The 12,294-nt window shown below is 46.9% G+C and overlaps 1 protein-coding gene across 1 annotated transcript; it reads left to right on the plus strand.

The window, feature by feature from the left end:
* The first annotated feature begins 7,286 nt into the window (after positions 1–7,286).
* On the plus strand, positions 7,287–11,310 carry LOC309359218 (ubiquitin-like protein ISG15). The gene is made up of 2 exons (XM_081892687.1): positions 7,287–7,406; positions 9,883–11,310. The coding sequence occupies exons 1-2, from the start codon at positions 7,404–7,406 to the stop codon at positions 10,375–10,377; spliced, it is 498 nt and encodes a 165-aa protein (XP_081748813.1). The 5' UTR covers positions 7,287–7,403; the 3' UTR covers positions 10,378–11,310.
* The last annotated feature ends 984 nt before the right edge of the window (positions 11,311–12,294 follow it).

The raw sequence follows: 12,294 nt of genomic DNA on the forward strand, positions 1-12,294 counted from the left end.
TAAGGGAAAGGGCAGATTTTGTTTACAACAGAAGCATCTTGGGAGCTGGGTTTCTGAATGCTAATAAAGTGGTACCTCGGGTTAAGTACTTAATTCGTTCCGGAGGTCCGTTCTTAACCAGAAACTGTTCTTAACCTGAAGCACCACTTTAGCTAATGAGGCCTCCTGCTGCGGCCGCACAATTTCTGTTCTCAACCTGAAGCAAAGTTCTTAATCCGAGGTACTATTTCTGGGTTAGCGGAGTCTGTAACCTGAAGCGAATGTAACCTGAGGTACCACTGTAGTTGCCTGAGGTCTCTAAGCCCAAAGCCATGAACATTCTGGTCTCTTCTGGATAGAAGTGGATGCCCGCTGACATCACAAAGAGCTCATAGCCCACCTTCTCTCAGCAGCCAGAAGCATCATAGCCAGACGCTAGAGAGACCAGTGTGGTGTAGTGGTTAAGAGCAGTGGACTCGTAATCTGGTGAACTGGGTTTGAGTCTCCGCTCCTCCACCTGCAGCTGCTGGGTGACCTTGGGCCAGTCACACTTCTCTGAAGTCTCTCAGCCCCACTCACCTCACAGAGTGTTTGTTGTGGGGAAGGAAGGGAAAGGAGAATGTTAGCCGCTTTGAGACTCCTTCGAGTAGTGATACAGCGGGATATCAAATGCAAATCCAAAATCCACATGTCAGGAGTAAGCATGGACCAATGGTATCAAATCGTATGGGAAACAGCCTTATTAGATAAAATAACCAACAAACTGGAACTGACATGGGGACAAATAGAAGAAGACATCTTCACCCCGGTATGGCTCCCCTTTATCACATACACAGCCCAACAAGACAACAAGAAGAACCCGCCAACAGCATGCGAATCAATCTGGCTAACCTGATCCAAACACACACACACACACACACCCCACTCAGACACATGAAAACAAAGTTCACCATAGCCAATCACAAACAAACAACCACACCCTAGACCAGGGGTTGTCAACCTGGTACCTACTGCCCACTAAGTGGGCGTTTCAGGATTCTAGGTGGGCGGTGGGGGTTCTACGGCACAGGCTGAATCCACCTTCCATCGAGCACTGGTGGGCGGTCAGGAAATTTTACCATCAAGAAAGATGCATTAGTGGGTGGTAGGTATACAAAGGCAGACTACCCCTGCCCTAGACCAGCCCCAACATCTCACACCACCAAAGGAATATAAGCAAATACACTCATACCTCAGTGTGGCGATCACACAGGGTCCCCGGACGTTTGACGGGCTATTGATCCCTCTGCCACCACTGTGCTTGCTTCCCCGCTGCCACCAACATGTTACTCTTGGGTACACACTGAGTCCAAACAGTTGTTAAAATTGAACCAAATAAACAAGTTTATTTTATAAGTATTAACAAGTTTATGGTTTCTCAGATACAGTGGTACAGTGGTGCCTCGCAAGACGAAATTAATCCGTTCCGTGAGGCTCTTCGTATAGCGGTTTTTTCGTCTTGCGAAGCAAGCCCATTGACAGTTTAGCGGATTAGCACTATTAGCGGTTTAGAAGCTTTTAGCGGCTTTTAGTGGCTTATCAGCTTAGCGGATCAGCTGATAAGCGGCTTAGCTGCTTAGAAAAAGAGGGGGAAGGAAAAAACCCCCCCGCAGGAACTCGCAAGACATTTTCGTCTTGTGAAGCAAGCCCATAGGGAAATTCGTTTTGCGAAGCGCCTCCAAAACGGAAAACCCTTTCATCTAGCGGGTTTTCCGTCTTGCGAGGCATTCGTCTTGCGGGGCACCACTGTACCTCGGATTAAGTACTTAATTCGTTCCAGAGGTCCGTTCTTAACCTGAAACTGTTCTTAACCTGAAGCACCACTTTATCTAATGGGGCCTCCTGCTGCTGCCGCACCGCCGGAGTACGATTTCTGTTCTCATCCTGAAGCAAATTCTTAACCTGAAGCACTATTTCTGGGTTAGCGGAGTCTGTAACTTGAAGCGTATGTAAGCTGAAGCGTATGTAACCAGAGGTACCACTGTAATATTCTTGTCAGTTTCTTAACTTTAGTTTCTTTACCGGACTATACCTTCCTAATACCTTCTGATTGATTATCTCAACTGTTTGACTGACTCCTCTTAACAGATTCTCTCACTCTCTCACATCAGACTAGCTCAACCCACAGACTTATCCTCTCCTGTCTCTTCTCTAACTCCAGACTGACTTCTTAACAACTCGAACTCCTCCGCTTGGGTTCCTATTGGTTAGTCATTTTACAATTAGTTAACCCTTTCCTTATGAACCCAGTATGATGTCACACACCTAGGAGGGCAAACGCCACACTCGAGTTACAGACGCTTCAGGTTTCGTTTTTTTCAGGTTATGGACCCGCCGAAACCTGGAAGTACCGGAACGGCTTACTTCCGGGTTTCGGCACATGCGCAGAAGTGCTAAATCGTGCTTTGTGCATGCGCAGAAGCGCAGAATCACAACCCGTGCACGCGCAGACACGGCGCTGCGGGTTGCAAACGTGCCTCCCGCACGGATCATGTTCGCAACCCCCCATTCTGATTGTGATTAAGTGCAGCTTAAATTTGTGACCTTACAAAAATTGGCTTTTTTACGATATTGCTGCTGAAACAGACATACGGTAAAACGGAACGGGTGTGAGTGCCTGCGGAATTTTAAGGGAGTGGCTTATATGCAGGCTTATATTTGTGTGCGGCTTATATTTGGGCCAATACGGTACTTTTGTAAACCAAGAAATGTTTAATAAAAATATATGAAAAAACGAAAAGAAGTAGAGCCATAGCTCAGTGGTAGAGCATCTATTCTACATGCAGAAGATTTCAGGTTCAATCCCCTGAATTTCCAGGTAGAGCAGGGAAGACCCAATGCCTGACACTGTGGAGACTCGCTGCCAGTCAGTGTAGACAATAATGAATTAACAGGAACAGTGGTCTGACTTAAAGCACTGAATCAAAGTTATGTTGCTTCCTTCAGCGTTTAATACTTCTCTAGCCTTCTGCTGAACTTAGAGCACTCTTTCCATGGCCTTTGACATTATATAGCAAGATTTTACACTTTAAATCAGAAACAGGTGTAATAGGAATTTTGAGGTCTTAGAGATATGTTAAATGTTCATAAGTGTACCAACCAAGTACGTACATAGATCAGCACAGGAAGACCAACCTGGAACCAAAATTCCTATCACACAGGGAACCAGTGACTCTTCAAACGCTGATAGACGCCAGCTCCCATCAGCCCCAGCCAGCACGATCACATTCTATAATTTAATAGAAAAGGTACGGAACCAGAAAATAAATAAATCTGCTTATGCAATAGGATATTGTGTCTCGCTAACACCCATGTCACTGGGAACAGTCCAATAAAATAGATTTTGTGAACCATTTTGAATCCACCTCTGTTTTCTGGGAAAGGAAAGGGAGCCTCAGGTTGGGGGATGAGTATGTGGCCCTTCATGCTCCTCTATCTGGCCCTTGGCAGGGGGGTTTCCATGGGCTACATTTCTCGCTGACCCTGCTTCACACTGTCCTAGAATGTTTTTGTCCAGCTGGGTTGTGTCCTTCGCTGGAGCTTGGTAAATATATTACAGCTCTGTGCAGGATGAAATGGTAAGACTGATGGATGAAGGTTAATAATCTTAAGGTTTATTACTCAGAGCAAATAAAGCCAAGTACAGTGGTACCTTGGTTCTCAAACTTAATCCGTTCCGGAAGTCCATTCCAAAACCAAAGCATTCCAAAACGTTTTCCCATAGAAAGTAATGCAAAACAGATCAATCTGTTCCAGATTTTTAAAAACAATCCCTAAAACAGCAATTTCACATGAATAATACTATCTAACGAGACCACTGATCCATAAAATGAAAGCAATAATAAATGTAAAGGTAAAGGGACCCCTGACCATTAGGTCCAGTCACAGACGACTCTGGGGTTGTGGCGCTCATCTCGCTTTATTGGCCGAGGGAGCTGGCGTACAGCTTCTGGGTCATGTGTCCAGCATGACTAAGCCGCTTCTGGCAAACCAGAGCAGCACACGGAAATGCTGTTTACCTTCCTGCTAGAGTGGTACCTATTTATCTACTTGCACTTTGACGTGCTTTCGAACTGCTGGGTTGGCAGGAGCAGGGACTGAGCAACGGGAGCTCACCCCGTCGCGGGGATTCGAACCGCCGACCTTCTGATCGGCAAGTCCTAGGCTCTGCGGTTTAACCCACAGCGCCACCCATGTCCCTTAATAATTAATGTACTGTACTATAAAATAGAAAAGACAGAATTGTAGATGAAAAAAATTAAAATTTATTTATTTTCTTACCTGCACTGCCAATAGTCATTGTTTGGATGGGTTTTTTTTAATCCCTTTCCGCAGTCACACAATCAATCATGCTAGACAACTAGCCAGTATAGGGCTAGTGCTACATATACACTGGTTTGTAAGGAGATTAGCCCTATTTCAGCTCTTAAAAAGGGGGCGGGTGTAGCTTTGGGGACAATCAACAGTGATTTCAGGAAAGAGTTCTGCACCACATTAACATATCCCCAAATCTCTGCACCGTACAATAATTGTGGCACAATCTTCTTTTGAAATACCTCAACTGTGGGGGCAACTAAACTCCCCCCCCGAACTCTGGAAAACCACAATAAAGAGCGAATAGTGTGAGAGGATTTCAATTTAGCTGCAAGTACGTGTGGCTTCCAGAACAGTTTTGAATTAAAACCCAAGCCCAGGTATTTATAATAGCATTGTTGTTCAAGAGGTTTATTGTCCAAACTCCCATCTGTGAGGTTTTCTCTTCTTCCCCAAAAATCACCACTTTCTTTTTTGGATTGGTTGACTGTGAACTGCTCTTTTGTGCCAGTCAATTGGGGGAAATGGAATGGGGAAATAGAAACAGAAAGTTAAACTAGATCCGAGTGAAGCAAGGTCAAAATTGCAAGACTGTGTCGTCATCCTCAATGGTGTTGTAAACAAAATCTGCCCTTTTCCCCTTATGGGGTATCCAAGAGCCCTTATAGAGTCCTTAAGTGGGTTCCCTATCGGTAGGAGAAAATAACAGAGGCCGACCAGAGAATATTGAGAAGCAAAGCAGCTAGTAAGCCTGATCTTTATTAAAGCTGTTGCAACAGGGTGCTCCCCTCACACGCAGGAAAGGAGGAGGATCCTGAACAAAGGTGTGCCCGCCCTTATATAGACATTTTAATTTGCCTGCCCTGGAGTCCAGGAACATCATACGTACATCACAGAAGGGGTGTAGCTCAAAACCCTCCCTCCCAGATACATCAAACCTACATCACAGAAAAGGCGGTCTACAACAGAAATCTGAGTGCGTTGTTTATCTCCTGTCTGGCAGGTTACCTGCTAATGGTCACTTGATTGGATTACCTGGGGAGCCTGGCCAGTCTTTTGTAATGATAATTACTTAGTTCCTGAGCCAAGTCACAGGCTCACCCTATTCATACACAGACATACCCTTAAGACAGGATTTGTGAACGAAGAGAGAATGGGGAGGCTTTTCCATTTTCCTTCAACCTTGCAGAGATATATTTGAGGTCAATTTGGGAGGAACAAAATGGATTCAGGACTTTTTCTGTGGGGTTTCAGACATGTGGTTTATATATGCAGTTATGAACATTTATCACACACACACACACACCTACCTCTCTCTCTATATATAATTCTTATAACAATGACAACCACAGAAGGAGATTTTAAGCACCTCCTCAAAACCCATCTCCTCCACCAGAGGACCGGAAGGTGCCAATACGAGAAAGGGCCTTTTCTGCATTGGCACCCAGTTTAGCGCTAGGCAAGAACATTCCCCTTGAACCAGGCTTTTGGCTGACTGACATCCAGTGCCTTTTAAAATGTGTGTTCAGGGGGCTTTATTGAGTTGGTTTTGTTTTGATTACAGTGGTGCCTCTGGTTACGTACTTAATTCGTTCTGGAGGTCCGTTCTTAACCTGAAAGTGTTCTTAACCTGAAGCACCACTTTAGCTAATGGGGCCTCCTGCTACCGCCGCGCCGCCGCAGCCCAATTTCTGTTCTCATCCTGAAGCAAAGTTCTTAACCCGAGGTACTATTTCTGGGTTAAAAGATTCTGTAACCTGAAGCGTATGTAACCTGAAGCGTATGTAACCTGAGGTACCACTGTATAAGAGAACAAGGGAGGCATTCATGGTGAGTTACGGCACTCTATTTCTGGAAAAATAGCACTGATTATGATACTGACAGTTTTATTTTCGATTCCTTTCCGAATTATCTGTAGCAGGGGCTTTGCCCTTTTCACAGCAAAACCACACACTAGGTTGACATATTCCCCAAGATATCTGGTACAATCCCAAACCATAACAACGTAAGGAGAGCCTGCTGGATCCTGCCATCTAGACCACCATCCTCTTCTCACAGAGGCCAACCTGAGGCCTTAGTGGGGAGCAGGACCTGAGCCCAAGAGTACAGTGGTACCTTGGGTTACATACGCTTCAGGTTACAGACTCCACTAACCCAGAAATAGTGTTTCAGGTTAAGAACTTTGCTTCAGGATGAGAACAGAAATCGTGCTCTGGCGGCACAGCGGCGGCAGGAGGCCCCATTAGCTAAAGTGGTGCTTCAGGTTAAGAACAGTTTCAGGTTAAGTACGGACCTCCGGAACGAATTAAGTACTTAACCCGAGGTACCACTGTATTGGGATTTTATGTTGTGAACTGCTCTTGAGACCTGTAGGTATAGAGCAGAATACAAACAAACAAACAAACAAACAAACAAACGCCACCTCTAACTGTGGTGAAGGCAGAGCATAGCCTTCGTGGTGAGCTGCCGTCGCTGTCTCCCGTGGCAGTGAGTTCCATAGTTTAACGACGTGCTGCCTGTAAATATCTGCCCTCATTCTCCCAACATTCACTTTCATGGGAAGCCCGCGAGTTATAGTGTTATGAGAGCGTGAGAAAAAACTTCATTTTCTCCATGCCACGCATCATTTTTCTAAATGCACTTTTATCTCGCCGAATAGCGATTCCCACCGTCGTGTCCCTATTTACTCGAGCCTGTTCTCTAAGCTTCAAAAGTCCCAGGTGTCGAAATCTTTCCTCCGTCCCTTTTATCTTCTCTCTCTCTCTCTTGCCCTTTGCTGCAAGATCAAAACAATGACCAGATCGTCAAGGTCTCTAATCGGTTTCGTTTTCTCCTTTGCCTGCCCAGGAAAAGGAAAGCGAACTCTTCCAGGAGACGCTTCGCTCCGTTTTGCTTTCCTCAGAAGCGCCCCCTGCCGGTGAAATCGCGAAAGCGAGGCGTCTATAAAAGGCCCGTCGAAGGGAGAGCTGCTGCCAGACCGCGTCAGCTGAGCATCCGACGGCAGCTGTTGGCTTCGGTGTCCCGATCGCTGACTTCAGGCGTTGCTACGACCCAGACGGCAAAAGTGCAGGATGGTAAGGAAAAGGTCCGCTAGCGGAGTGTGGGTGTCTGAGTGGGTGTAGCCAGGATTTCTGGGGTTGGGGCGCGCGGTGGGGCAGGAGACCCGTCTGTCATCATCCTCTTTCTGGCTCTGTCTAGCAGATTCGGAATGAAATATCTCAACAACAGTTGTTTTAAATTACTTTCTTTTGACCCCAAGTGCTCAGGAAAATCTGTCAAAATCTTCTTCTTAATAATAATAATAATAATAATAATAATAATAATTTATTATTTATACCCTGCCCATCTGCCTAGGTTTCCCCAGTCACTCTGGGCAGCTCCCAACAGAATATTAAAAACACAATAAAACATTCCTAAACAGGGTTGCCTTCAGATGTCTCCTAACCCTAACCTGCCCCCCCCCAACATCTATAGGTGTGTGTGTGAGGAAGAGGAGGAAATGGGGCTGCCAACTGACTCGGAAAAAACGGGTTTGTACTGCTCTTGTGGCTTTAGGTAAAGGTAAAGGTACCCCTGCCCGTACGGGCCAGTCGTGTCTGACTCTAGGGTTGCGCGCTCATCTCGCTTAAGAGGCCGGGGGCCAGCGCTGTCCGGAGACACTTCACGTGGCCACGTGACGAAGCTGCTCTGGCAAGCCTGCACCAGCGCAGCACACGGAAACGCCGTTTACCTTCCCACTATAAAGTGGTACCTATTTATCTACTTGCACTTAGGGGTGCTTTTGAACTGCTAGGTGGGCAGGAGCTGGGACCGAACGACAGGAGCTCACCCTGCCGCGGGGATTCTAACCGCCGACCATATGATCGGCAAGTCCTAGGCGCTGAGGTTTTGCCCACAGCGCTTGTGGCTTTAAAAGCAGCTTAACTTTGAGATCTTCATCCCGAGAAAGAATTAGTTCTATTTATTTCTATTGCTCTGAGTAGACCCACTGACAATAATGGAGCCTAATTTTTATTTTATTGCAGTGGCAGTCACGATTCTCCCCCCTCCTTATTTAACCCCCACAACAACCCTCTGAGGTAGGTAAGGCTGAGAGAAGGCAGTGACTGCCCCCCACGGCTGAGGGGATATTTGAACCCTGGTCTCCCAGCTCCTGGCCCACTGCTCTAACCATTACACCACCAATGGCTCTTTGTGTGGAATGGATAACAAATGAGAATGGGTTGCATGAACAATGTGTGTATGTGTGTGTGTGAAAGAGAGAGAGAGATTTGAATTTTACGTTATGCTGCCTTGCAGTACTCTCTGATTTTATTGATACTGACATCACTTGTGAAGAAAGATATTGTTTAGGCCAGTGTTTCCCAAACTGGGGTCTCCAGCTGTTTTTGAGCTACAGTTCCCAACATCCCTGACCACTGGTCCTGCTAGCTAGGAATGATGGGAGTTGTAGTCCGAAAAAGCTGGATACTCTGGTTTGGATAATAATAATAGTAATGATAATAATAATGATAACCAATTTATTATTTATACCCCGCCCATCCCCAGCCACTTGGGGCAGCTACTAACAAGATTTAAAACCTAGTAAAACCTGTGTTCCACAGGGCAGGTGCCATTAACAACAACAGCAATTTATTATTGCTGGGTTTCCCCAGCAACTCTGGGCAGCTACTAACAAGATGTTAAAAACATAGTAAAACATCAAAGATTAAAAACTTTCCTATACTGGGCTGCCTTCAGATGTCTTCTAAAAGTCAGATAGTTGTTTATTTCCTTGACTTCTGATGGGAGGGCATTCCACAGGGCAGGCGCCACTACCAAGAAGGCCCTCTGCCTGATTCTCTGCAATCTTACCTCTCGCAGTGAGGGAACTGCCAGAAGGCCCTCGGAGCTGGGGCTGAATGATGGGGGTTGAGATGCTTTCAGGACTGGCGTTATGTGGTCTCGGCGGCCACTTCAAGTCACCAGTCTAGCTGCCGCATTCTGGATTAGTTGTAGTTTTCGGATCACCTTCAAAGGTAGCCCCACGTAGAGCGCTTTGTGGTTAGAAACACTGGTTTAGGCTAAGAGAAACACCTGAGAGCAGGCTCACATGCTCCTTTGGCAACAGATAACCCTGATCTCGGGACGCGGGTGGCGCTGTGGGTAAAACCTCAGTGCCTAGGACTTGCTGATCGCAAGGTCAGCGGTTCAAATCCCCGCGGCGGGGTGAGCTCCTGTCGTCCGGTCCCAGCTCCTGCCCACCTAGCAGTTCAAAAGCACCCCTAAGTGCAAGTAGATAAATAGGGACCGCTTACCAGCGGGAAGGTAAACGGCGTTCCGTGTGCTGCGCTGGCTCACCAGATGCAGCTTGTCACGCTGGCCACGTGACCCGGAAGTGTCCGGACAGCGCCAGCTCCCGGCCTCTTGAGCGAGATGAGCGCGCAACCCTAGAGTCGGACACGACTGGCCCGTACGGGCAGGGGTACCTTTACCTTTACCTTTAACCCTGATCTCCGGGGTCCTAATCTGACATTAACCACTACACCACACTCTCTGCTTACTTCCCAGGCCCTGTGGTTGAATGTAAAACTCCTGTCAGGAGAGCAATACTCCCTGGACACGCATGCCAGCAAAACTGTCTGGGATTTCAAAATCCAAGTAGCCCAGAAGACAGGGTTGTCCCCATATCAGCAGAAGCTGGCCTGCCAGTCTAACGGCAACATCAACCTTCAGGACAGCGACCAGCTGTCCAAATTTGGGCTGAAATCCGGGGACACCATACTGTTGGTGGTCAAGAGCGAGGAGTCCATCCCCATCTTCCTGCATAACGCCAGGGGCCAAACCAAAAGCTACCTCGTCATGCCTTCGGATTCGGTGAACCAGTTCAAAGCTCGAATTCGGCAGCAGGAGAACATCCAGGCTGATCAGTTCTGGCTGACGTATGAAGGGAAACCCCTGGATGATGGCAAGAAGCTGTGTGACTACAACATCGCTCCCCACGGCACTGTCTACTTGAACTTCCGCCTCCGAGGGGGCTGCAATTTGGGGGGTGGGCTAGCTTAGCAGATCTCGGGACCCCCCAGGCTGTTTCCTCTCTGCTTTTTCGGACTTGCTTCTAAGTTAGATCACGCTCCGTCCCCATCCTCAGCTTGCCACCAGCCTTATGCTCTATGTCAAGGGTCAGGAACCTTTTTCAGTCATGAGCCGGTCCCCTGTCCCTCAGACCATGTGGTGGGCTGAACTATATATTTTTTGGGGGGGGGGGAGAGAAATGAACGAATTCCCATGCCCCACAAATAACCCAGAGATGCATTTTAAATAAAAGGACACATCCTACTCATGTGAAAACACGCTGATTCCCGGACCGTTCACGGGCCGGATTGAGAAGACAATTGGGCCGCATCCGGCCCCCGGGCCTTAGGTTGCCTACCCCGCTCTATGTATTTGCAGCAGTACTGAGCTTTTTTGGAAACTTTGTTGAGCCACCTGTTGCGCAAGGAGCTTCCGCCAGTGCAACTGCTGAGTTGAATTCCTCCATTGCTCAACATGAAAATCCAGCTAGCGCAGGTACAGAGAGCCTTGCCAATAGACCTCAGTGTTATAGCAATGTGGCAGCAGGTATTCCATCTGGCTGTAGCCATTCTGCTCTGTAGCCATTCTGTAGCCATTTGGCTTCTCCTTGCCCTGAATTCTTTCCATTCAGGCTGGCTATTGTCAGAAATTATAACTTCCAACGACCAGGTGCCTGGGCTTGCTTGTTTTCATCTTCCCTCATCATCCCTTTTTCCTTTCGTTGTTTTATGTAAGCTGCTCTGGGAGCCTTTTTTAGGGGGTGGGACGAGTGGGGCGAAAATGCTTAAAATAAATAGCAAGTGTTAACTGGCTTTTTAATTATTATTTTGTCCTTCTGCGGCTTTGATTCCATATTGTACTCAAGAGCTTTTATGTACTTGCTTTTACATTGCTTTCAAAAATAAATACAAGAAAACACAAAAATGACTTGTCTGATTGCTGCTCTTCCTGCTGACAAAGATTTTTTTGTGGTTTGCACAGCTGTCAAATGTGGCAACCTCGTTGGTCCCAGTGAGTCATTTTAGGGCATTGGGGTGGTCACACTGTGAAATTATGGGTGTGGTAGCTGACATGGGATGGGTATATGCATTTAAAGAGCATTCCCCCATCTCCATAGAGCCATGAGAACCGTAGTTTGTCAAGAGTGCTGGGAACTGTAGTTCTGTGAGGGGCAAACTACAGTTCCCAAGATTCATAGGGGGGGAGTTAGAGATGTGCATCGTCAATATGGTGTTTGATGCCCGGGTCAGATGGTAGCCTGCAACAACTGGAGGCCACCAGGTTGGCAAAGACTGTTAGTTGTACTTCTGCTATGGAGACCTGAGTTCGAATCCTCATTCAGCCACAGAGCTTACTGGGCTTGAGCGCCACATTAGGCAAAATGTTCTTGCATTGAAGGGGCTTGGACTAGAGTGGCCCTTGTGGTCCCTTCCAACTCTACAGTTCAATGATTCTAAGATGGAGAAGGGAGCGGGACAGATCTCTCAACGATTTTGCCACCTTGGTGACTCATGATTAGCAAGAGTCGAGAGCACTGTGGTTATCAGCCCAGCTGCTGTTTTCTGAGAACCAGACAGGAAGAGGACTCCCCTTTGTGTCTGTCACCTTATCAAGGAAGCAGCCAGCTTGTCATCAACCTTCTGAGAAAAATACAAAACATTAAACAAAGCCACAGAGACTTGTGAACTACCCAGCCTAAAATGAACTTATAATGTCCGGTTTCAATAGATTTTTCAAATGCTTAACTCAGTCTTTTAGATAAGTTCATGAAGATACCAACAAAAGGTAAGTTCGGTGTTATTCACAATACCGAGATGTGCTAGTGGAGTTGTAGATAGATGTTAATAAAGTTGTAGGCAGTGAAGTTGTAGGCGACAGGGTGCTGGCATTCTGCACCTGTTTCACCCT

This window comes from Podarcis melisellensis, assembly GCF_964234715.1.
Source record: "Podarcis melisellensis genome assembly, chromosome: 16".
Taxonomy (NCBI): Eukaryota; Metazoa; Chordata; class Lepidosauria; order Squamata; family Lacertidae; genus Podarcis; species Podarcis melisellensis.